This window comes from Bombina bombina, chromosome 1 (genome assembly GCF_027579735.1).
Source record: "Bombina bombina isolate aBomBom1 chromosome 1, aBomBom1.pri, whole genome shotgun sequence".
Classification (NCBI taxonomy): domain Eukaryota; kingdom Metazoa; phylum Chordata; class Amphibia; order Anura; family Bombinatoridae; genus Bombina; species Bombina bombina.
In genome coordinates, this window is record NC_069499.1 from 642,406,463 (window position 1) to 642,433,137 (window position 26,675).

General features: G+C 38.8%; 1 protein-coding gene across 3 annotated transcripts in view; it reads right to left on the minus strand.

The window, feature by feature from the left end:
* The window catches only part of ZMYM3 (zinc finger MYM-type containing 3), a 486,348-nt gene that overhangs the window by 450,029 nt on the left and 9,644 nt on the right, over positions 1 to 26,675 (minus strand). For all 3 annotated transcript variants that reach the window (XM_053699094.1, XM_053699093.1, XM_053699092.1), the window contains exons 3-5: positions 13,983 to 14,023; positions 2,906 to 2,978; positions 2,392 to 2,686 (exon numbers count right to left, since the gene is read on the minus strand). In XM_053699094.1, coding sequence (XP_053555069.1) covers positions 2,392 to 2,686; positions 2,906 to 2,978; positions 13,983 to 14,023 — 409 coding nt within the window. The remainder of the gene's footprint in view (positions 1 to 2,391; positions 2,687 to 2,905; positions 2,979 to 13,982; positions 14,024 to 26,675) is intronic.

The window sequence follows — 26,675 nt, forward strand, 5'->3', positions numbered from 1 at the left end:
ACCACTGCACTACTGAAGAGACTAACGTGGAGTACGGCTAGACCCAAGCTTGAGAGCAAAGTTCAGAGTAATCCTACTCTGGTTTTAAAATAATAAAATCTTGACTGAAGTGAAATAAATCCAATCTTCTTCAGACACCAAAATGTCACCTCCTCCTTGCACCACAGGCAAAGAGAATGACTGGGGGTTGTGAAAAGGGAAGTGATACTTTAACAGCTTTGTTGTGGTGCTCTTTGCCTCCTCCTACTGGCCAGGAGTGATATTCCCAACAGTAATTGACGATTCTGTGGACTCACTGTATCTTAAGAAAGAAACAACAATTTTCAGAGTTAGATTACAGGAAAAGGGGACAAACTACAATGAAAGTATATTACAAAGTAACTACACATAATACTGTTTAATATCCTTTTAATTTTGACTTTACTGTCCCTTTATGTTTATGTCTCTTGAATCACAAGATCTTGTTGGCTTTGCAGGTAAGCTGAACACAAACTACAAAAATACCTATGTTATAAAGGGATATATTTTTTCAAATATGGAGACATGTAATTGGTGTAGACAACAGGAAAATCTAAGTGCTTTATAAACAGGAAGGATTATGTGAATAACATGAATTACCAAATAAGTAAGATTTCACACATTTAAAGGATCTCTAAACCCAATAGAACAGCAGTTTTATTTTCCTTACCACTGTATTATGTGACAGTCATCAGCCAATCACAAAATTCATATAGTCGATGCAAATTAGAAAGTTGTTTAACATTGTGTGCTCTCTGTATCATGGAAATGCAAGTTTGACTTTAGTGACCCTTTAACGCCTTCACTACCGGGACATTCAGAGAAAAACTAGCCCTAAATAACGGCATTTTGCTATCACTCCATTTAAACAAAAATAGAGCCTTGATTTTTTATTTACCTGTCAAAACTATATATTTTAAGTAGATAAGGTATTGATCTAGGTCCATTTTGGTCAGAGCCAAAACATATGTATGGTATCTGTTTTAGTTTTCCTACAGCAAGGACAGGTTCCATCATTAGCAGGATATAATTTGGCTAATCGTACTGGGGATAAATAATTGTTAATTTTAAATGCGATTCTCTCCAGCTCCTGGGGATTTCAAATTTTTTTAGATTTAGCATACTTTGTTTAATTTTTTCCGGCTCTATTAGAGGAAAGGTGGGAAGCCAAAGTAGAGTCAACTTATCTAAAAGGATTAAAGCTTGTTTAGAGAGCATAATATCATACAAGAGGGAGATAGAGGGACTACCTGACGCAAATTTTTGAATACATAGATTGAGATCCGACCACGCAACCATTCTACTCATTTCCCATTTTCTGGTGTTAATAAAATTGCGTACTTGTAAATACGCAAAAAAGTTAGATTTGGGTAGCTGATAGCTACGGGATAAAATTTCAAATGATATTATCTGCCCCTCTTGTGTAAAAATCTGAGAGATACATTTGAGATCTTTTTCTGCCCAATTTGTAAACACTATTTGATCACAGGTCCATTTTGGTATATTTCATGCGACCATTTCACTACCAAATGCGATCATATAAAAAAAAATGAGTTACTTTTCTTACAAACTGGGTTTTTCACTAAAATTGATTAAATACCGCTTGTGCAATAATGGCACAAATAGTTGTTAAAGCTTTGTTCAGAAATAGCAGACATATTTGACTTTGCCATTGCCTACACCCTACGGGAATGAATGGGAGTAACAATTATTGGGTTTTCCTTTAGATGGATTCCCCTGAGTTTCTAATATAATGTAGGTTATACTTTTTGAGAAGAACTATGTATTTAACGTTATTAATTCTACTTCATTATGCCATACGATTTGTTCAATAAATGTTAAACACTTTTTAAAACAAAGACAAATACAAAAGTGACTAAACTCCCTTTGGATATTGATATGGGGGCAAACTTACACAAAATAAATTTAAACTATAAGTTAAATTTTTTTATTTAACCAATTTTTCCATTGAACTCTATGGACAAATTGCAGCTGCGCACCACTCTTCTACTATTCCTGGCTGTGAATGGGATAGTTTATAAGGTTAATTTTAGCTTTAGTGTAGAGATTACCCTCCCACACAAACAGCTCTCTTTCCACCCTCACCCCCATCTTAGGTGCTGGCAGACAGTCAAATACGTTATTTCATTTTTACATTTTCTGCAAAGTAGGAACCCCCCCCTTACCCTCAAACCTCTCTGCCCCCCCCTAACTAGAGCCCGCCATCTTAGGCACCGGCAGCTCTCTGCCAGTACTTATAAAATTATTTATTTTTTACCTTTTATTATATATAATTTTCTGTAGTGCAGTGCCAAGATGACTGGAGCTTTATATATATATATTTGGGTGAAGGGGTTAATGAAAGACACCTACTTCTTACAAAAGGTGCAAAGCTTCTTGCCCAGAGGTCTCTTGGAGAAAGTGGTGAGACAGGCTGAAGAGCAGAAAAGCTGGGGCAGTCCCTTTCGCTGATATGCTGTCTGTCCTTTCTGCAAGGGAGTTCGGCAGTTGGCACAGGACATCTTTGTAACAGAAGGACGTGGGGGGCGCGGTGGCACCTGGTTCCGGAGAGACATACGTGTCGGAGGACGCCGTGAACGGAAAGGAACAAAGTCCTCATCATTTGGATCATCCACCATAGCATCAGAATCTTCATCAGAAATCTGCACTGTTTAAGAAGACCACATGAGGTCAAAGCAGTACTCCATACAGATAAGTTTTATGTTTTATGTAAACAAGCTAGACAAATTTCCATATTGACAAGAACAATGTATACATAAACAAGCAGCACTGTATAAACACAAGAGAGCATGCGACTACCTATCTAGTAACTAGTGTATTACCTGGAGGAGCACAGAATGAACTAACCAGCAATTACTATACTTACTGCTCTCAGATGATGCCAAGCCCTCAGCCCTTAGGGAATCTGATCTGCGTGCGCGTTCACTTCGCTTCTGCTCCTGAAAGAGAATTATGATTCATAAAAGATGAGTGACCAAAACATTTCTAGTAAGAAATCATGCATAAATTATGTGCAGAAACAGTATATAATTCAAAAATTCAGAGACAATAGTGATTAAGCACTATGCAATATAACTTTCTTCATAAGTCACAGAGCTATGAAATAAATGTGGCACACCTTTCAGCAAAAAAAACAAAAAAAACAAAAAAAAGTAAATTTATGCTTACCTGATAAATTAATTTCTTCTATGGTACGACAAGTCCATGGATTCATCCTTTACTTGTGGGATATTATCCTCCTGCTAACAGGAAGTGGCAAAGAGCACCACAGCAGAGCTGTCTATATAGCTCCTCCCTTAGCTCCACCCCAAGTCGTTCGACCAAAGGTACAGGAAGAAAAAGGAGAAACTACAAGGTGCAGAGGTGACTGAAGTTTAAAATCAAAAAAACAATTTATGCTAACCTGATAAATTTATTTCTCTTGTGGTGTATCCAGTCCACGGATCATCCATTACTTGTGGGATATTCTCATTCCCAACAGGAAGTTGCAAGAGAACACCCACAGCAGAGCTGTCTATATAGCTCCTCCCCTAACTGCCATATCCAGTCATTCGACCGAAAACAGAGAAAGGAGAAACCATAGGGTGCAGTGGTGACTGTAGTTTAAAATTAAAAAATACCTGCCTAAAAATGACAGGGCGGGCCGTGGACTGGATACACCACAAGAGAAATAAATTTATCAGGTAAGCATAAATTATGTTTTCTCTTGTAAGGTGTATCCAGTCCACGGATCATCCATTACTTGTGGGATACCAATACCAAAGCTAAAGTACACGGATGAAGGGAGGGACAAGGCAGGTACTTAAACGGAAGGTACCACTGCCTGTAAAACCTCTCCCCCAAAAATAGCCTCCGAAGAAGCAAAAGTATCAAATTTGTAGAATTCTGAAAAAGTATGAAGCGAAGACCAAGTCGCCGCCTTGCAAATCTGTTCAACAGAAGCCTCATTTTTAAAGGCCCATGTGGAAGCCACAGCTCTAGTAGAATGAGATGTAATCCTTTCTGGAGGCTGCTGGCCAGCAGTCTCATAGGCTAAACGGATTATGCTTCTTAGCCAAAAAGAAAGAGGTTGCCAAAGCCTTTTGACCTCTCCTCTGTCCAGAGTAGACAACAAACAAAGCAGATGTTTGACGAAAATCTTTAGTAGCTTGTAAGTAAAACTTTAAAGCACGAACCACGTCCAGATTGTGTCATAGACGTTCCTTCTTTGAAGAAGGATTAGGAAACAGACGGAACAACAATCTCTTGATTGATATTCTTATTAGATACCACCTTAGGTAAAAACCCAGGTTTGGTATGCAGAACTACCTTATCTGCATGGAAGATCAGATAAGGAGAATCACATTGTAAGGCAGATAACTCGGAAACTTTACGAGCCGAGGAAATAGCTACCAAAAAAAAGAACTTTCCAAGATAAAAGTTTGATATCTATGGAATGAAGAACTTTAAGAACCAAATTTAAGCTCCAAGGTGGAGCAACAGGTTTAAACACAGGCTTGATTCTAATTAAAGCCTGACAAAATGCCTGAACATCTGGGACATCCGCCAGACGCTTGTGCAAAAGAATAGATAGCGCAGAAATCTGTCCCTTTAAGGAACTAGCTGACAATCCTTTCTCCAATCCTTCTTGGAGTTAAGATAATATCCTGGGAATCCTGACTTTACTCCATGAGTAGCCTTTGGATTCAAACCAATAAAGATATTTACGCCATATTTTATGATAGATTTTCCTGGTGACAGGCTTTCGTGCCTGAATTAAGGTATCAATTACTGACTGAGAAACCACGCTTTGATAAAATCAAGCGCTCAATCTCCAGGCAGTCAGCCTCAGAGAAATTAGATTTGGATGGTTGAAAGGACCTTGAAGTAGAAGGTCCTGTCTCAGTGGCAGAGTCCATGGTGGAAAGGATGACATGTCCACCAGATCTGCATACCAAGTCCTGCGTGGCCACGCAGTCGCTATCAAGATCACCGATGCTCTCTCCTGCTTGATTTTGGCAATCAGACGAGGGAGCAGAGGAAACGGTGGAAACACATAAGCCAGGTTGAAGGACCAAGGCGCTGCTAGAGCATCTATCAGCGTTGCCTTGGGGTCCCTGGACCTGGATCCGTAACAAGGAAGCTTGGCGTTCTGGCGAGACGCCATGAGATCCAGTTCTGGTTTGCCCCAACGATGAATCAATTGTGCAAACACCTCCGGATGGAGTTCCCACTCCCCCGGATGAAAAGTCTGTCGACTTAGAAAATCCGCCTCCCAGTTCTCTACACCTGGGATATGGATAGCTGATAGGTGGCAAGAGTGAATCTCTGCCCAGCGAATTATCTTTGAGACTTCCAACATCGCTAGGGAACTCCTTGCTCCCCCTTGATGGTTGACGTAAGCCACAGTCGTGATGTTGTCCGACTGAAATCTGATGAACCTCATTGTCGCTAGCTGAGGCCAAGTCTGAAGAGCATTGAATATCACTCTTAGTTCCAGAATGTTTATTGGAAGGAGTGACTCCTCCTGAGTCCACGATCCCTGAGCCTTCAGGGAGTTCCAGACTGCACCCCAACCTAGAAGGCTGGCATCTGTCGTTACAATTGTCCAATCTGGCCTGCGAAAGGTCATACCTTTAGACAGATGGACCCGAGATAGCCACCAGAGAAGAGAATCCCTGGTCTCTTGATCCAGATTTAGTAGAGGGGACAAATCTGTGTAATCCCCATTCCACTGACTGAGCATGCAGAGTTGCAGCGGTCTGAGATGTAGGCGTGCAAACGGCACTATGTCCATTGCCGCTACCATTAAGCCGATTACTTCCATGCACTGAGCCACCGAAGGGCGAGGAATGGAATAAAGAACACGGTAGGAATTTAGAAGCTTTAATAACCTGGACTCCGTCAGGTAAATTTTCATTTCTACAGAATCTATCAGAGTCCCTAGGAAGGAAACTCTTGTGAGGGGGGATAGAGAACTCTTTTCCTCGTTCACCTTCCACCCATGTGACCTCAGAAATGCCAACACTATGTCCGTATGAGACTTGGCAATTTGGAAGTTTGACGCCTGAATCAGGATGTCGTCTAAATAAGGGGCCACTGCTATGCCCCGCAGCTTTCGGACCGCCAGAAGCGACCCCAGAACCTTCGTAAAAATTATTGGGGCTGTAGCTAACCCAAAGGGAAGAGCTACAAACTGGTAATGCCTGTCTAGGAAGGCAAACCTGAGAAACCGATGATGATCTTTGTGTATCGGAATGTGAAGATAAGCATCCTTTAAATCCACTGTAGTCATGTATTGACCCTCCTGGATCATAGGTAGGATGGTACGAATAGTCTCCATCTTGAATGATGGAACTGAGGAATTTGTTTAAGATCTTTAGATCCAAAATTGGTCTGAAAGTTACCTCTTTTTTGGGAACTACAAACAGATTTGAGTAAAATCCCTGTCCCTCCTTTGAAACTGGATGGATCACTCCCATAACTAGGAGGTCTTGTACACAGTGTAAGAATGCCTCTCTCTTTATCTGGTTTGCAGATAATTGTGAAAGGTGAAATCTCCCTTTTGGGCGGGAAGCCTTGAAGTCCAGAAGATATCCCTGGGATATAATTTCCAACGCCCAGGGATCCTGGACATCTCTTGCCCACGCCTGGGCGAAGAGCGAAAGTCTGCCCCCTACTAGATCCGTTACTGGATAGGGGGCCGTTCCGTCATGTTGTCTTAGAGGCAGCAGCAGGCTTTTTGGCCTGCTTACCCTTGTTCCAGGTCTGGTTAGGTCTCCAGACGGTCTTGGACTGAGCAAAAGTTCCCTCTTGTTTTGCATTAGAGGAAGTTGATGCCGCACTTGCCTTGAAGTTTCGAAAGGCACGAAAATTAGACTGTTTGGCCCTTGATTTGGACCTATCCTGAGGAAGGGCATGACCTTTTCCTCCATTGATATCAGCAATAATCTCCTTCAAACCAAGCCCGAATAGGGTCTGCCCCTTGAAGGGAAAGTTAAGCAGCTTAGACTTTGAAGTAACGTCAGCTGACCATGATTTAAGCCATAGCGCTATGCGCGCCTGGATAGCAAAACCAGAATTCTTAGCCGTTAGTTTAGTCAAATGAACAATGGCATCAGAAACAAAAGAATTGGCTAGCTTAAGTGCTCTAAGCTTGTCAAGTATGTCATCCAATGGAGTCGCTACCTGTAAAGCCTCTTCCAGAGACTCAAACCAGAACGCCGCAGCAGTAGTGACAGGAGCAATGCATGCAAGGGGCTGTAGGATAAAACCTTGTTGAATAACATTTTCTTAAGGTAACCCTCTAACTTTTTATCCATTGGATCTAAGAAAGCACAACTGTCCACGACAGGGATAGTAGTACGCTTTGCTAGAGTAGAAACTGCTCCCTCCACCTTAGGAACTGTCTGCCATAAGTCCCATGTGGTGGCGTCTATTGGAAACATTTTTCTAAAAATAGGAGGGGGAGAGTAATAATTTCTGAAAACCTTTTAGGTATTGGAAAAATATCCGTGCACACCGACACTGCATAGTATTTATCCAGTCTACACAATTTCTCTGGCACTGCAATTGTATCACAGTCATTCAGAGCAGCTAAAACCTCCCTGAGTAACACGCGGAGGTGTTCAAGCTTAAATTTAAAATGTAGAGATATCAGAATCAGGTTGCATCATCTTCCCTGAGTCAGAAACATCACCCACAGAAAGAAGCTCTCCTTCAGCTTCTGCATATTGTAAGGCAGTATCAGACATAGCTCTTAAAGCGTCAGTATGCTCTGTATTTCGTCTAACTCCAGAGCTATCTCGCTTTCCTCTAAAATCAGGTAGTCTGGCTAATACCGCTGACAGTGTATTATCCATGACTGCCGCCATGTCTTGTAAAATAAACGCTATGGGCGCCCTAGATGTACTTGGCGCCATTTGAGCGTGAGTCCCTTAAGCGGGAGTCAAAGGAGCTGACACGTGGGGAGAGTTAGTCGGCATAACTTCCCCCTCGTCAGATTCCTCTGGTGATAAACTTTTTAAAGACAGAATATGATCTTTATTGCTTAAAGTGAAATCAGTACATTTGGTACACATTCTAAGAGGGGGTTCCACCATGGCTTTTAAACATAATGAACAAGGAGTTTCCTCTATGTCAGACATGTTTGTACAGACTAGCAATGAGACCAGCAAGCTTGGAAAACACTTTAACTCAAGTTAACAAGCAAATATAAGAAACGTTACTGTGCCTTTAAGAGAAACAAATTTTGTCAGAATTTGAAAAACAGTGAAAAAAGGCAGTAAATCAAACGAAATTTTTACAGTGTGTATAATAAGCTAACAAAGCATTTCACCCACTTGCAAATGGATGATTAACCCCTTAGTTCAAAAAACGGATCAAAAAAACGATACTTTTTTTTTAACAGTCAAACCAAACTGCCAAAGCCTTGCTGTGGACCTACCTTCCCAACAAACGATTTTGGAAAGCCTAAAAGCCCTTTAGAGATGTCCTATAGCATTCAGGGGACTCCTGGAGGAAGCTGGATGTCTCAGTCTGTAAAAGTTATTGCGCAAAAAAGAGCTAAATTAGGCCCCTCCCACTCATAGTAACACAGTGGAAAGCCTCAGGAAACTGTTTCTAGGCAAATTTAAGCCAGCCATGTGGAAAAAACTAGGCCCCAATAAAGTTTTATCACCAAAGTATATCTAAAAACGTTTAAACATGCCAGCAAACGTTTTATATTGTAAATATAAAAGAGTATTACCTCAGAAAGTAAGCATGATACCAGTCGCTATTAAATCACTGTATTCAGGCTTACCTTACATAAATTTGGCATCAGCAGCATTTTCTAGCATTCACATCTTCTAGAAAAATCTTAACTGCACATACCGCATAGCAGGATAACCTGCACGCCATTCCCCCGCTGAAGTTACCTCTCTCTTCAGTCATGTGTGAGAACAGCAATGGATCTTAGTTACAACCTGCTAAGATCATAGAAATCACAGGCAGAGTCTTCTATTTTTCTGCCTGGAATAAAATAGTACAACTCCGGTACCATTTAAAAATAATAAACTTGATTGAAGCAAAATAGCTACATTTCACCACTTCTCTTACTACCTCCATGTTTGTTGAGAGTTGCAAGAGAATGACTGGATATGGCAGTTAGGGGAGGAGCTATATAGACAGCTCTGCTGTAGGTGTCCTCTTGCAACTTTCTGTTGGGAATGAGAATATCCCACAAATAGTGGATGATCCATGGACTGGATACACCTTACAAGAGAAATATAATCTGTCTTAAAATGACAGTGCGGGCCGTGGACTCGTCTTACCATAGAAGAAATCAATTTATCGGGTAAGCATAAATTTAGTTTTCTTCTATAAAGGTAAGACTAGTCCACGGATTCATCCTTTACTTGTGGGATACAATACCAAAGCTACAGGACACGGATGAACGGGAGGGACAAGACAGATGGTTAAACAGAAGGCACCACTGCTTGAAGAACTTTTCTCCCAAAAAAAGCCTCCGAAGAAGCAAAAGTATCAAATTTGGAAAATTTGGAAAAAGTATGAAGCGAAGACCAAGTCGCAGCCTTAGAAATCTTTGGTTGCTTGCAAGTAAAACTTCAAAGCACGAACCATGTCCAAGTTGTGCAACAGACCCTCCTTCATAGAGGAAGGATTAGGACACAGAAGGAACAACAATTTCCTGATTTGGTACGCAAAACCGCCTTATCAGCATGGAAAACAAGATAAGGCAAGTCACATTGCAATGCATAGATAAGCTTAATATCTATGGAATGCATAGGTTCAAACGGAACCCCTTGAAGAACCTTAAGAACTAAATTCAAACTCCATGGCGGAGCAAAAGGTTTAAACAAAGGCTTGATTCTAACTACAGAACGGCTGAACTACTGGAACATCTGCCAGACGCTTGTGCAGTAGAATTGATAAGGCAGATATCTGTCCCTTTAAGGAACTAGCCGATAGCCCCTTCTCCAATCCTTCTTGGAGAAAGGACAAAATCCTAGGAATCCTGATCTTACTCCCCATGAGTAGCCTTTGCATTCGCACAAATAAAGATATTTACGCCATATCTTATGATAAATTTTCCTAGTGACAGGCTTTCGAGCCTGAATCAAGGTATCTATGACCGACTCAGAGAAACCCCACTTGGGGAAAAAAAATCAAGCGTTCAATCTCCAAGCAGTCAGCCGCAGAGAAACTAGATTTGGATGCTGGAACGGACCTTGAATCAGAAGGTCCTCTCTCAATGGCAGAGTCCATGGTGGAAGAGATGACATGTCCACCAGGTCTGCATACCAAGTCCTGCGTGGCCATGCAGGTGCTATCAAAATCACCGAAGCTCTCTCCTGTTTTATTCTGGCAATCAAACGAGAAAGGAGAGGAAATGGTGGAAACACATAAGCCAGGTTGAACGACCAGGGTACTGCTAGAGCATCTATTAGTACTGCCTGAGGATCCCTTGACCTGGGCCCGTAACAAGGAAGTTTGGCGTTCTGACGAGACGCCATCAGATCCAATTCTGGTGTGCCCCATTGCTGAATCAATTGTGCAAACACCTCTGGATGGAGTTCCCCCTCCCCCAGATGAAAAGTCTGACAACTTAGAAAATCCGCTTCCCAGTTCTCCACTCCTGGGATATAGATTGCCGATAGATGGCAAGAGTGAGTCTCTGCCCATCGAATTATTTTGGTAACCTCTATCATCGCTAGAGAACTCTTTGTTCCCCCTGATGATTGATATATGCTACAGTCGTGATATTGTCCGACTGGAATCTTATGAATCTGGCCGAAGCCAGCTGAGGCCATGCCAGAAGCGCGTTGAATATCGCTCTCAGTTCTAGAATATTTATCAGGAGGAGAGCCTCCTCCTGAGTCCACAAACCCTATGCTTTCAGGGAATTCCAGACTGCACCCCAGCCCAATAGGCTGGCGTCCGTCGTCACTATGACCCATGCTGGCCTGCGGAAACATTCCCTGAGACAGATGATCCTGTGACAACCACCAAAGAAGAGAGTCTCTGGTCTCTTGATCCAGATATATCTGAGGAGATAAATCTACATAATCCCCATTCCACTGTTTGAGCATGCATAGTTGCAGTGGTCTGAGATGCAAGAGAGCAAACGGAACTATGTCCATTGCCGCTACCATTAGCAAAATTCCCCTCTTGCTTTGCAGCAGGGGAAGAGGTAGAGGGACCTACTTTGAAGTTTCGAAAGGAACGAAAATTATTTTGTTTGGTCCTGTCTTATCCTGAGGAAGGGCATGGCCTTTCCCTCCAGTGATGTCTGAAATGATCTCTTTCAGTTCAGGCCCGAATAGGGTCTTACCCTTGAAAGGGATGGCTAAAAGCTTAGTTTTTGATGACACATCAGCAGACCAGGACTTAAGCCATAACGCTCTACGCGCTAAAATGGCAAAACCTGAATTCTTCGCCGCTAATTTAGCCAATTGAAAAGTGGCATATGTAATGAAAGAATTAGCAAGCTTGAGAGCCCTAATTCTATCCAGAATATCCTCTAATGGAGTCTCAACCAGAAGAGCCTCTTCCAGAGCCTCTAACCAAAAGGACGCTGCAGTAGTTACAGGAACGATGCACGCTATAGGTTGGAGAAGAAAACCTTGATGAACAAATATTTTCTTCAGGAGACCCTCTAATTTTTTTTATCCATAGGATCTTTGAAAGCACAACTGTCCTCAATAGGTATAGTTGTACGCTTAGCCAGGGTAGAAATAGCTCCCTCCACCTTAGAGACCGTCTGCCACGAGTCCCGCATTGTGTCTGATATGGAAACATTTTCTTAAAAGTAGGAGGGGGAGCGAACGGAATACCTGGTCTATCCCACTCCTTAGTAACAATGTCCGAAATCCTCTTAGGGACCGGAAAAACATCAGTGTAGGCAGGAACCTCTAGGAATTTGTCCATTTTACACAATTTCTCTGGAACTACAATAGGGTCACAATCATCCAGAGTCGCTAAAACCTCCCTGAGCAATAAGCGGAGGTGTTCTAGCTTAAATTTAAAAGCCGTCATATCTGAATCTGTTTGAGGGAACTTATTTCCTAAATCAGAAATCTCTCCCTCAGCCAGCAAATTCCACACATCAGAACATTGCGAGGGTACATCAGATATAGCGAATAAAGCGTCAGAGGGCTCAGCATTTGTTCTCACACCAGACCTGCTGCGCTTCCCCTGCTGCCCAGGCAGCTTAGATAAAACCTCTGTGAGGGTAGTATTCATAACTGCGGCCATATCTTGCAGGGTGAAAGAATTAGACGCACTAGAAGTACTTGGCGTCGCTTGTGCGGGCGTTAATGGTTGTGACACTTGGGGAGAATTAGATGGCATAACCTGATTATCTTCTGACTGAGAATCATCCTGCGACATACTTTTAGTAGCTAAAATATGTTCTTTACAATTTATTGACCTTTCAGTGCATGAGGGACACATTCTAAGTGGAGGTCCCACAATGGCTTCTAAACATATTGAACATTGACTTTCCTCAATGCCAGACATGTTGAACAGGCTAGTAATGACTACAAATAAACATGATACACTTTATTGAAAAAAAAATAACAATCTTAGAAAACGGTACTGCGTCTTTAAGAGAAAAAAAAGCATACACATTCTGCAAAACAGTCTAAACATGCACCAAATTTTTCAACATTTTGTATGTAGACACACTATAAGTAGTTAAGATTGCACCACAAAATTTTTTAACAATTAACCCCTTAATTTCCAAACCAGATCGAAAATAGGCCCAGATCCGGAAAAAAAAAACTCAGCACCTTGCCACAGCCCTGCTGTGGCCCTACCTGCCCTCAGGTATCGAAAGTGTGGGGTAAAAGCTTCGGAGTTAGAGCTTGCTGACAAAACTAACTGCGCATCTGAGGCGCGAAAATAAGCCCCGCCCATCTCACTCGATATTTCCTAAGCCATAAAGAACCGCACCAGAGCGGTTATAACTAGCCATGTGGGTTCTAAGAATATTAAGCCATATGTACCCTAATAAAGTCGCCCAAAACGTTTATTGCCCACAAAAACGTTAAAGCACTCCCAAAACAAAAAAACGTTTGCTCACAAACATTTTACAGTGTCAACTATATTTGTAATGGCCCCATATGCTAGCTAAGTAATGCCCTTCTTTTAGCTCTAGGATTACTACTTACCCTCCTGGGTATAATGTCAGCCTTTCTGAAATCAACAGTCTCTCCAGAAAAATATGACTGAACATACCTCATTGCTGCATAGCATGAAACCGTTCCTCACACTGAAGTTTCCTGTACTCCTCAGCCTCTGTGGGAACAGCAATAGTTACAAATGCTAAGATCATCCTCCTCCAGGCAGCAGTCTTCATCTATCTGCTGCCCGAGAGTAAATAGTACAAACCGGTAGCATTTAAAATAAACTCTTGCTTGAAGAAATTAAAAACTAATATTTTATCACCTCTCACTTTACCCTTCCTAGTACTTAGAGTAGGCAAAGAGAATTACTGGGGGGTGGAGCTATATAGACAGCTCTGCTCTGGTGCTCTTTGCCACTTCCTGTAGGGAAGGATAATATCCCACAAGTAAAGAATGAATCCGTGGACTCGTCTTACCTTTATAGAAGAAAATAATTTACAGGTGTTTAGGTTTATGAGAACCAGGTTCCTGCTATTACTCAAATGTAAGGAGAGGTCATCCTAAATACGTGCCACTGTAGCCTATAGAAGCTGTTTATCAGAGTTTTTTTGTTTTGTGTTTTTTTAGTTTTTTAATAGTGCACACAAATATCCTGTATTTTCTGGTGTTATTCTAGAATGATACTGAGAAATTATATATTATCATTATACCATTAAAACAACAAATCAAAGGTGGCCTAAAACTTTTGCACAGTACTGTAGACACACACACTAAACTACAATGGGTCAAAAGGGTATTCAAGCAACCAACAAAGCAAATAATCATGAAGATTACCTTTACTGTCTCAGTTCCTGTTAACTTTTCATTTGAGCCATCTAGAAAAGAAATAAAAAGAAGTGTAAAAACAGCATCAACAAAACATGTATAAAGGGATGCTACAGTGGAAAATGCACATGTTCTAAATGAGAGCATATAATTTTTGTACTAATCACCATAGAACTGTGTGTTAAGCCCTGGCAGAGCATTGTAGGTCCTGAGCAGACTACAGCCGATTGGCTCACCAGTTGTTCCCTGCTTGAAACCAGACAGCAACTGAACCAGACTTTACCTGCTTATTTACCTACTGTGGTTAGCACAAATATAGCATGTTCTAATCAATTATTTTAGACTACAACATCCCTTTAAATCATCTATAATTTGTGGGACACCTTTTATGTGCTATGAAGTGTCAAAATATAATACATTCATTTAAACCAGGGTATGACACATTTATATCAAACATAAGACCCAGTAAGAAAATGTAGTAACCAGCTTTAAGTGCCATAAAACATTTTAAGTGCCATAAAAAATGTGCATTCTGCAGAAGCTATGGTCTGGATAGCACCTTCCACATATATGGAAATGCCCAGGGGAGCTTGCTGCAAACAAAACTATGCCTGAATTAAAAGGGGTTATGGGGGTTAAAAACAAACAATTTTGCAGGTAAGCTTTGGCTGCATTATATAATTAGCAACTTATGTTAGTTTAAACTGTTTTATGTCCCTTTAACATGTTATTTTAATAACCAGGTAAATGATTTTGTATTTAAAAAAAAAAAAAAAAAAAGTATCTGCAGAATAAAAAAGGAGCTAGAAAACAGAGTTTTAAAGCTGTGGTTCACGAACTATTAACCTGAGCAGCAGGTTACAGTCAAACTTCAGTGAAACTATTTTTACAAGGAATATACAAATATTTTTTTTTTAACAAATTCCCATCTCCCACTTCTAAACCTTTTGCTTAAAAGTGATGTTAATCTTTTTCCCCTTTGTATAAACAGATCCAGAATGTAAGCAATATTTAAGATTACTTTTTGCATTCGGCACCAATCCAGCTCTGGAAAGAGCCAAATAGCACTTACTTACACATTTGGATCCTAACAAAGGATGAAAATGCACAAGTCTATTTTAGATGGATTTAATTTGTCAGTTGTAATGAAGATGCATTTTAAACTAACTTTTTAAAGGGACATTAAACACTAGATTTTTCTTAATATATATCTATCTCCTCTATCAAACATTTATGCAGATCTAGGTCTCTCTATAGATCTAGGTCTCTCTATAGATCTAGGTCTCTCTATAGATCTAGGTCTCTCTATAGATCTAGGTCTCTCTATAGATCTAGATCTAGGTCTAGATCTATATATATATATATATACACATACATACCTATATAGATATAGATCTATCTCTCTATATAGATAAAATATATCTATATACATATATATCTATATACATATATATCTATATACATATATATCTATCTATCTATATATAGATATCTATATATCTATATATCTATATCTATATATCTATGTATCTATGTATAGTTTTGTTTATTTTTAAAAAACATTGTGCTGATTTTCAGACACCTAACCATACCCCAAAGTTTTAGAATACTGATTTATACCTACTCCAGCTTGAGCAGCAGATTACAGTCAAACTTCAGTGAAACAATTTTTACAAGGAATATACAAATAATTTTTTTTTAACAAATTCCCATCTCCCCCTTCTAAACCTTTTGCTTAAAAGTGATGTTAACCGTTTTCCCCTTTGTATAAACAGATCCAGAATGTAAGCAATATTTAAGATTACTTTTTGCATTCGGCACCAATCCAGCTCTGGAAAGAGCCAAATAGCACTTAATTACACATTTGGATCCTAACAAAGGATGAAAATCCACAAGTCTATTTTAGATGGATTTAATTTGTTGTAATGAAGATGCATTTTAAACTAACTTTTTAAAGGGACATTAAACACTAGATTTTTCTTTATATATATCTATCTCCTCTATCAAACATTTATGCAGATCTAGGTCTCTCTATAGATCTAGGTCATATATATATATATATATATATATATATATATATATATATATATATATATATATATATATATATATATATATATATATATATATATATATATATATATATATATACACACACACACACATATAGACATATATATACATATACACACATACATACCTATATAGATATAGATCTATCTCTCTATATAGATAAAAAATATATATCTATATATCTATGTATAGTTTTGTTTATTTTTAAAAAACATTGTGCTGATTTTCAGACACCTAACCATACCCCAAAGTTTTAGAATACTGATTTATACCTACTCCAGCTTGCTCCTGTTTGTGTAAAGAGTCTTTTCATATGCAGAGGAAGGGGGATTGTCTTTTTTGCTATGGAACCATTTTCAGTGGGTGTTCCAGCTAACCTTTTCAACAGTGTCAAACTGTGAGCTTCTACGTAAGTTTTTAAACAGTTTTATACTGGATTTTTAGATCAGTATCTGTGCATATTATTCTTTATAGTAGTGTCTATTACATGCAGTTATATGAAAATTGGTGTATACTGTCACTTTAATGTAGCACTGAAATTCAAATACCCTGCGCTCCAGCTGCCCATTTAATATTTTATTTATTGTGAGCTAATGGCTTTTACGGTTTTCCAATTCATACTCCACTTATGCCCGCATAAGTACAAAAATAAAAAAAATTGCGCAAGGTCCATTGCTCATGCAATGGCAGACTGTGCATGCACATTAAAAAATACTCTGCCATTAATAACAATCATTTTTGCAAATGCATGAATACTGCTAAAGGATCAATATGAAAACAAATGTTCAAGGATTTAAACTAATTTTTCTAAAATTGACATACCCTTGAAAAGCAATGTGTAAACTTAGATTATCTCATTTTTTTCTTTTTTGATCTTGTTCTAAATGGGTACAGCAAACATTGAATAACTACAGTCTGCAATCCTGCGGTCGTGCGTTTCAGTAGTTTTTGGTAACTGCTCTAGCATGAGAAGTGGGACTCGCCATACTAACATGCTATAAAGGTTTCATACCACTGTAATTGCACATGAGCTTTTTGTTAAATTAAAAGCATCACTCACTAAAGGCAGCCAAAATTTGAATGACATTTAAAGGAGGACATGATACTAGACTCAAGAGATAGTTTAGGTTGACTATAATATGGCATAAGTTAACAATTCTGGAAAAGCTACATAAATAACTCCAGGAACAAAGAAACTAGACTGACTGTTTTCTGTGGAGGTCAAGATGTTTTCTTCACCACATTACTAAATAGGTAAACAGTGTTACTTTCTCAAAGTTTACATAGTTATTAAAGGGCTAGTATACTGTAAAATAGTTTTCCCTTAAAGGGACACTGAATCTAATTTTTTTATTTCGTGATTCAGATAGAGCAGTGATTTGCAACCTTTTTTTGCCGTGGCACACATTTTTACATTAAAAAAAAAAAATCATGTGGCACACCACCATCCCAAAACTTTACAAAATCACACATTGTAGCCTAATGCAGGATATATAATACAGGATATATATATATATATATATATACACACATATACATATACATACACACTGTACTGTGCTGTCATGCCATGCCTCCTACAAACTATACATGGAATATTGACACTCATTCACAATCATAATGATTGTCTGTGAATGAATGTCAATGTCATGGTTGTAAATGATGCCTGATGAGCCTGTCACATACCTCCCAATATTTCAAAATTTGAAAGAGGGACACCCCCGCACTGTTGTCAGCCGCGGCACACCTGAGGATCTCTCACGGCACACTAGTGTGCCACGGCACACTGGTTGAAAAACACTGAGATAGAGCATGCAATTTTAAGCAACTTTCTAATTTACTCCTATTAATTTTTCTTCGTTCTCTTGCTATTTTTATTTGAAAAAGGCATCTAAGCTTTTTATGTTCAGTACTCTGGACAGCACTTTTTTTATTGGTGGATGAATTTATCCACCAATCAGAAGGAACAAACCAGGTTGTTCACCAAAAATGGGCCGGCATCTAAACTTACATTTCAAATAAAGATAAAAAGAGAATGAAGAAAATTCAATAGGAGTAAATTAGAAAGTTGCTTAAAAATTTCATGCTCTATCTGAATCATGAAAAAAAAAAATTGAGTTCAGTGTCCCTTTAAACCCTTAATGACAACTGACGTACCAGGTATGTCCTGCAAAAACGGTCAGTGAAAATGGACGTACCTGGTAAGTCAGTTGTCTAAGAGAGTGCTGGAAGCGATCGCAATCGCTTCCAGCAGCTCTCAGGGTATTGCAGTGATGCCTCGATATTGAGGCATCCTACAATACCCTTTAAAAAGCATCCGATGCAGAGAGAGTCACTCTGTGGCCCTCTCTGCACCGTTAACGATGGTGCCGTTCGTTGGTGGGAGCTTACAAGGGAGGCGGGTGGGCGGCGGAGGGGGGGGTCTGCGCGTGCGTGCGGGCTGCCACCAATGATTACTGTTTAGAGGGGTGGGGGGGGGCAGAAAACTTTTTTAAAAAAAAATTAATAGGATCTGGTAGGGTTAGGGGGATGGGGGTATTGGGGGGGGCAGCTACACTACAGAAAAAGCTGTAATTAAAAAAAAAAAAAAACTATTTTGGGGGGAAAACTGGGTACTGCCAGTACCCAAGAAGGTGGCCAAACAGGTAGGTGGGGAGGGTTAGAGAGCTGTTTTTTTGGGGGGGGGGGTGTCAGGGAGATTGGGGGCTAAGGCAGAGGTCCATCACAGCTGAATAATTTAAAAAAAAAAAAAAAAAAAACACCTTTTATTTTAGTACTGGCAGACTTTCTGCCAGTACTTAAGATGGCAAGGACAATAGTGGGGTGGGGGAGGGAAGAGAGCTGTTTGGGAGGGATCAGGGGGTGGGAGGCTGATCTCTACACTAAAGCTAAAATTAACCCTGAAAGCTCTCTACAAGCTACCTAATTAACCCCTTCACTGCTGGGCATAATACAAGTGTGGTGCGCAGCAGCATTTAGCGGCCTCCTAATTGCCAAAAAGAAACGCCAAAGCATATATGTCTGCTATTTCTAAACAAAGGAGACCCCAGAGAAACATTTACAACCATCTGTGCCATAATTGCACAAGCTGTTTGTAAATAATTTCAGTGAGAAACCTAAAATAATAAAAAAATAAAAAAAGTTAAATTTTTCACTATTTGCTCGCATTTGGCGGTGAAATGGTGGCATGAAATATACCAAAATGGGCCTAGATCAATACTTTGGGTTGTCTACTAACACTACAGCTAAAATTAACCCTTCAAGGTCCCTACAAGCTCCCTAATTAACCCCTTCACTGCTGGGCATAATATATGTGTGGTGCACAGCGGCATTTAGTGGCCTTCTAATTACCAAAAAGCAATGCCAAAGCCATATATGTCTGCTATTTCTGAACAAAGGGGATCCCAGAGAAGCATTTACAACCATTTATGCCATAATGGCACAAACCGTTTGTAAATAATTTCAGTGAGAAACCTAAAGTTTGTGACAAAATTTGTGAAAAAGTGAACGATTTTTTTTTTTTTTTTATTTGCTCGCATTTGGCAGTGAAATGGTGGCATGAAATATACCAAAATGGGCATAAATCAATACTTTGGGTTGTGTTCTAAAAAAAAAAATATAAATATATATATATATATATATATATATATATATATATATATATATATATATATATATATATATATATACACACACATATATACATACACATGTCAAGGGATATTTGGAGATTCCGGACAGATATCAGTGTTCCAATGTAACTAGTGCTAATTTTGAAAAAAAGTGGTTTGGAAATAGCAAAGTGCTACTTGTATTTATTGCCTTATAACTTGCAAAAAAAAGAGCAAAGAACATGTAAACATTGGGTATTTCTAAACTCAGGAAAAAAATTTAGAAACTATTTAGCATGATTGTTTTTTGGTGGTCGTAGATGTGTACCAGATTTTGGGGGTTAAATTTAGAAAGAGTGTTTTTTTTCCCTCATAATTTACTATAAAAAAAATAAAAATAAAATATAAGATATGATGAAAATAATGGTATCTTTAGAAAGTCCATTAAATGGCGAGAAAAACGGTATATAATGTGTGGGTACAGTAAATGAGTAAGAGGAAAATTACAGCTAAACACTAACACTGCAGAAATTTAAAAATAGCCCTTGTCCTTAAGGGTAAGAAAATTGAAAAATGGTCCGGTCATTAAGAGGTTAAAGGGATGGTCTACGTCATAATTTCTATGGTTTAAATAGATAGCCCCCTTTTTTCCCCATTCCCCAGTTTTGCACAGCCAACTTGGTTACATAAATATACTTTTTTTACCTCTGTGGTTACCTTTTATCTAAGACTCTGCAAACTGCACCCTTATTTCAGTTCTTTTGATAGACTTGCATATTAGCCAATATGTTCTGACTCATAAATAACTACAGGAGTAAGCACGTTATCAATATGGCACACATAAACTAAGCGCTAACTGCCAAAATGTGCACAGATAAGAGGCAGCCTTCAAGATCTTAGAAATCAGCATATGAACATACCTATGTTTAACTTTCAACTAAGAATACCAAAAGAACAAATTAGCATATGAACCTACCTATGTTTAACTTTCAACTTATACCAAGAGAACAAACCAAATTTGATAAAAGTAAAATGGAAAGTTGTTTAGAATTGCATGCCCTATCTGAATCATGAAAGTTTAGTTTTGATTGTCCCTTTAATGTTTTTTCAATTACTTGAAATTGCATTTTCAGGTTTGTGTATATGAATTAGTAGGTTTTGTGTTTTTAAACCACAACCTATTAAAATGAGTTGAGCTTGCAGGTAATACGACATCTCATATCTCTTAGTCTACACATACTTGCTTCCTTATCTTATATTTAGCAATGTAAAATTAACATTTTATTTCTTAACTATCCTGCACCCCACTGGGTGTGTAATTTCTTCTGCTGGCTGTGTTTACATAGGCTTGTCAACCCCAAGGCAGAACACTGTGAAATCTGCGTTCTTATCACAGAAACTGAAGGGTCTCTGCAGAAAGAACGGCAGTTAAAAGTATTTTTTTGCCTGCACTTTTAATTTCTACCTGCAGGTGTCACTGTTCCATTCTCTCTGAAAGGAAATATTTGCTACGTTCTTCTCTTTTCAATTTCCTTCCACATCCTGAACTCCAGTGCGGTACAGGGTAAATGCATATTGCAGAAAAGGTAAGTCAGGAATTAACAAATTCATTCTAGGAGTAAAGGAGCCAACCAAAATACTTATACGGGGGGGGGGGGTGTATATTATACATACATATACATACACACACATACATACATACATATACACATATACACACATACACGGCTCCAAAGGTTTCTTTAGATGCCATAGAGCAAATTGCCTAGGATGTTTACATGCATACAATGGAAAGAAACCAACTAGAACGATTACATCTCATCAGAACCCTAAAAAAACCTGTAACATAAGAAACGCCTCTTTGAGCATATTGATAATATCGAAACAGGTTTCGAAGGCCACAGCCTATCCAAACATTATAAAAAGAAGCATGATAAAAATCCAGTGCCTCAAGGGCACCATTCTAAAACATGTTAAAACTAATGAAAGGGGAGGTAATAGGTTTCTGACTCTTAGAAAGAGGGAATCCTATTGGATCCATTTTTTTAGATACATTACATCCCCAAGGTCTTAAAGATATTGATTTGTCTGCCTTCCTAATCTGAACAAAGTTTCATTTTGGATCTTTTTAAATGACGAAACACTAACAAAATTGCTTACATATACATATTTTTTTATTAGTATTATATATTTTTTTATCCTAATCCGATTTACTCTTATCTGTTATATTGATTTTTGATCTCTATATATGAATTAATGTAGATATATATATATATATATATATATATATATATATATATATATATATATATATATATATATATATATATACACACACACACACACACACATATACACACACACAGGATATAAAAAAAAAGTCTACACACCCCTGTTAAAATGTCAGGTTTCTGTGATGTAAAAAAAATGGGACAAAGATAAATCATTTCAGAACTTTATCCACCTTTAATGTGACCTATAAACTGTACAACTCAATTGAAAAACAAACTGAAATCTTTTAGGTGGAGGGAAGAAAACTAAAATAATGTGGTAACTGGGGATGTAGCTGTGTTCAGAATTAAGCAATCTCATTCAAAATCATGTTAAATAGAAGTCAGCATACACCTGCCATCATTTAAAGTGCCTCTGATTAACCCCAAATAAAGCACCTTTTGAGCCTTGACTGCTTTGCTGTGCAACATTTATGCATTAATACTTATGCATTAACGCTTTCCTGCCTTGCTCGGCTTCACAGCTACTTTTACAAGCAACCTTTGGACTTTTTTAGAGTTGCACCACTTTAGTCATTCACTTGGTCATATCTTGTCAAATGTATTAGGGGGACGCCCGAGGTGTGTGTGTGTGTATATGTTTTTAAAGTTTACAATTGTGTAGATTATTAAATACAATTGAGTATTTTTGCACTATTTGACTATTTGTTTTTCTTTCATCATATACTCTTATCCTATATGTGTTGAGTTGCCTAGACTTTTAGATTGCACTTATTTGTGTAATCTACCCTCTCTTCTTATACTTGGATACTTTACTTCTAGGTTGCACTATAAGATTACTTAAAGGACCAGTAAACACAGTAGATTTGCATAATCAACAAATGCAAGATAACAAGACAATGCAATAGCATTTACTCTGAATTTCAAATAAGTTGTAGATTTTTTTCTAACAAATTTCAAAGTTATGTATATTTCCACTCCCCCTGTACCATGTGATAGCAATCAGCCAATCACAAATGCATATACGTATAGTCTGTGAATTCTTGCACATGCTCAGTAGGAGCTGGTGACTCCAAAAAGTGTAAATATAAAAGACTGCACATTTTTCTTAATGGAAGTAAATTGGAAAGTTGTTTAAAATTACATGCTGTATCTAAATCATAAAAATTGTATTTTACCTGAGTGTCCCTTTAATTTGAAGTGAACATTACTGCTTCTTGTTTCTTTGTTCTATAACTTGAGGTAAATACCTAGATTCCAGACTGGGACTGGAACTATCACACCTAGAGAGAAGAGTCCTGAACTCAGCTCAAGGAAAAAAAAAAAACTTATCATACCTGGATTGCAGATACCCTAGAATGATCTGCCCCTGGGAGGAGATCTTAGATAGGACTCCAAGAAGCAAGACTGACCTTGCTGAAGTAGAAATGGAAAAACCTTCTGTTAGACTCACTCTGCTGATGAGTGGAAGACAAACCCTTTTCCACCCGAAATGTCAGGAGACAATTCTGTCCAAATAAGGACTCATCCCTGAAGGAAAAACGCCAGAAGCGTGGAATTATAGGAAAAATAAAAAATTGAACCTGCAAACAGCAGACTATAATGCCTCAGCCATACTAAGCGAAGCCACAGGTAGGCTTCTTGTTTGAACAAGATTTCAGCTACAAACCCGGCAGACCAGCACAACAAATCTAATAAGGCAAGGCATTTTTCTAAATGAACAATTAAACCTCCAGCTTTTCATCCAAAGATCCAAAAGGAACACCATAAGGATTGAAGTTGTTTGAGCCATAGCATAAAAATATCTACTTAAAGCACTGTGTATTTACTGGAGTTAGCTAGAGGAAAACCCTTTGAGGGACAGGAGACAGGGAGAAAAGTATCCCAAACTTCTCCTAATCCTAAGAAAATCTAGTACTAACCAGACCCGACCCTGCTAGCTTCCGAGATCAGACAAGATTGGGTGCATTCAGGGTGGAGTGGACGAAGACCACAGCACATCTAGAAACACTTCTTCACAGGGAGGAACAACATTGGTATGATAAAATTCACAAAACTTCCAAGGTTGACAATGACAAGAGAATTGATGTCGTCCAAGTAGTTAAACCTTTAAACATTTCACGAGGCGATTAAGCATACATCAGTATCAGATGAAGGAATTAAAACCTTACAATCCTCTTGCATATTTCCTTAAGGAAAGGAAAAAAAGGCCAAGCTGCAGATATCGCAGAAGACACCTGAGCTGCAAAACATACTCCTTCTGGAGATTTAGAGGAACCGCAGGGCACTGCATGTGACGCCAAAGAGGCTTGGGACATAAAAGGAGAAAGCTGTGGCATTGCCTGAAAAGCATCATCCTTGGAGACATAAGGCTCAGATTGATCTGTACAACCACAAGGAATTACAGAAACAAAGACATTTAAAACAGTTTAAGCCTATTCTTTTCTAACTAAAGGAACACAGATAAGCTTATATAAAATGAATATATTCCTCATCTAATAAGGATTATACCTTGGCAACAAGATACTATTCAGCACCTATATAAGAAATAATGTTCTTGAATATGTTAAAATAAAGAACCATTTTATTTGACAAAACGTGTGAAAAAAATCACTGCAAACAAACTTGTGTTGCCAAGGTAGGGGGAAGACAAAACTCCCCCGTCCCCAAGTTGCTTTCACTGCCTGCTTATGTGAAAAAAGTATCATATATCAATTTAAATCTATTTTTCTTAAACTTGGGTAGATTAAGCCCTCAGTTTGTCTAATGAAAACAATGTCGGCTAAAAAACAGGATATTCTTAAGGGCTATCCCTCACACACTCCAGACATCAGTCCCAGAGGCATAGAAAGCAATCAAAATAAGTGGCATGCAGAACAGCTCTGTTATCATGCCGGAGAATATAAACGCGCAGCCACCTCTAAAATGGCGCCTCTCCGTAATGTAAAGAAGGAGGCGTGGCCAAAAGTCGGCATGGAATGGTACTCTAATCCGTCAATTTATCTCCCTCTAATATGAGGGCTTCCTGTAGGACCACAGTAGCATGTTAAATTCCTAAACATTACACTGGCACCCTCACACAGCTCCCTTCAGTGCCAGCCTTCTAGACCCAGAAGAACAAAAGGCACTTACCTACATTCTAGTCGTCCGGCAGTCAGACGACTCACCAAGTATGAGAGGATGCCGCTCCTCACAGAGACCTGTGTAAAAAGAAAGAGTAAACCTACTCAGGCTTTCTATGCCAGGGCAGCAACATGTTAGGAAAATGCAGCAAAGCACACTTTTCAAGTTCCTAACTGCTTAAAAGCTACCACAGCCCTACTGAAGAGACTAACGTGGAAAACCGCTAAACACAGATTGTGATGGAAGATCAGAGCAAGCTTGCTAAGGCTTAAAAAAAAAAAAAAAAAACACCACTTGATAGAAGAATCTTATACAGACACCTAATTACTTCACCTCCTCCTTACACTAGAGACAAAGAATGATTGGGGGTTGTGTGAAGGGATACTTAACAGCTTTGCTGTGGTGCTCTTTGCCTCCTCCTGATGGCCAGGAGTGGTATTCCCAACAGTAATTAATGATTCTGTGGACTCACCGTGTCTTAAGAAAAAGCCGTATGGGCTATATCAGTGTTTCCCAACCGCGGTCCTCAAGTACCCCCAACAGTCCTGGTTTTCATTATAGCTGAACTAGAGCACAGGTGAAATAATCATCTGATGGATGAGAGCAGGTTGGTTACTGATCAGCCGATTACTTCACCTGTGCACTGGTTTAGCGATAATGAAAACCAAGCTTGAGGACCGCGGTTGGGAAACATTGGGCTATATAAACGATCATCTACAAAACATGTGTGCAAAGAAAAATCTAGTGTATAATCTCCCTTTAACAAGAAAGCAAGTTTTTTTGTGGTTTCTTTAAAAAAGGGACATGAAACCGCATTTTTTTTTTCTTTCACGATTCAGAGAATACAATTTTAAACATGTCAATTTACTACTATTATCTAATTTGCTTCATTCTTTAGATGTCCTTTGTTGAAGAGGAGAATCGCCTGGTATTTTGGGGCTGGACTGACCTTACTTGGCGAGATCCGAATGATAGACTTTAGGAACGTTTTCCTCTGAAAAGCACAACTAGGCTAAAAGAGGCTGCTCCTAGGTGGTAATTTGCCATTGAACAAGCTACTAAGCTGTTACAAAGCGCTTCTCTCTTTGTATGCAAATTGAAAAAAATAATGCACATGGGTGAGCCAATCACACAAGGCATCTATGTGCAGTCACCAATCAGCTACTAAGCCTATTTAGATAAGCTTTTTTTAGCAAAGGATATCAAGAGACTGAAGCAAATAGAAGTACATTGGAGTTGATTTAAATGGCATGCTCTTTCAAAGCATAAAAGAAAAAAAATGTGTGTTTCATGTCCCTTTAACTTTTGCTTTTACTATTTGGAGCACTGTTTCATACCCCTTTAAGTTCTGTAATGTCAGCTCATATCCCTAAAAGGTAGTGGTTACACAAAGAATTTCTAAGTGCTCATTTTGCAGGAAAACAAGTTGTTTGCTGGTAACAATCTGTTGATTTCATTTTTTTAATACAAGAACACTTCCATAACCCTTTAAAGGGACAGTTTACTCAAAAATTTTCTCCCCTTTAATTTGTTCCCAATGATCCACTTTACTTGCTGCAGTGTATTAAACTGTTTACAAGTAGCTCCTTTACCCTTATGTTGGCATTTGAAATTGTTAATTTAGCATGTGCTATCCCCACCTATTCTGAAAGTTTGTGGCCGCG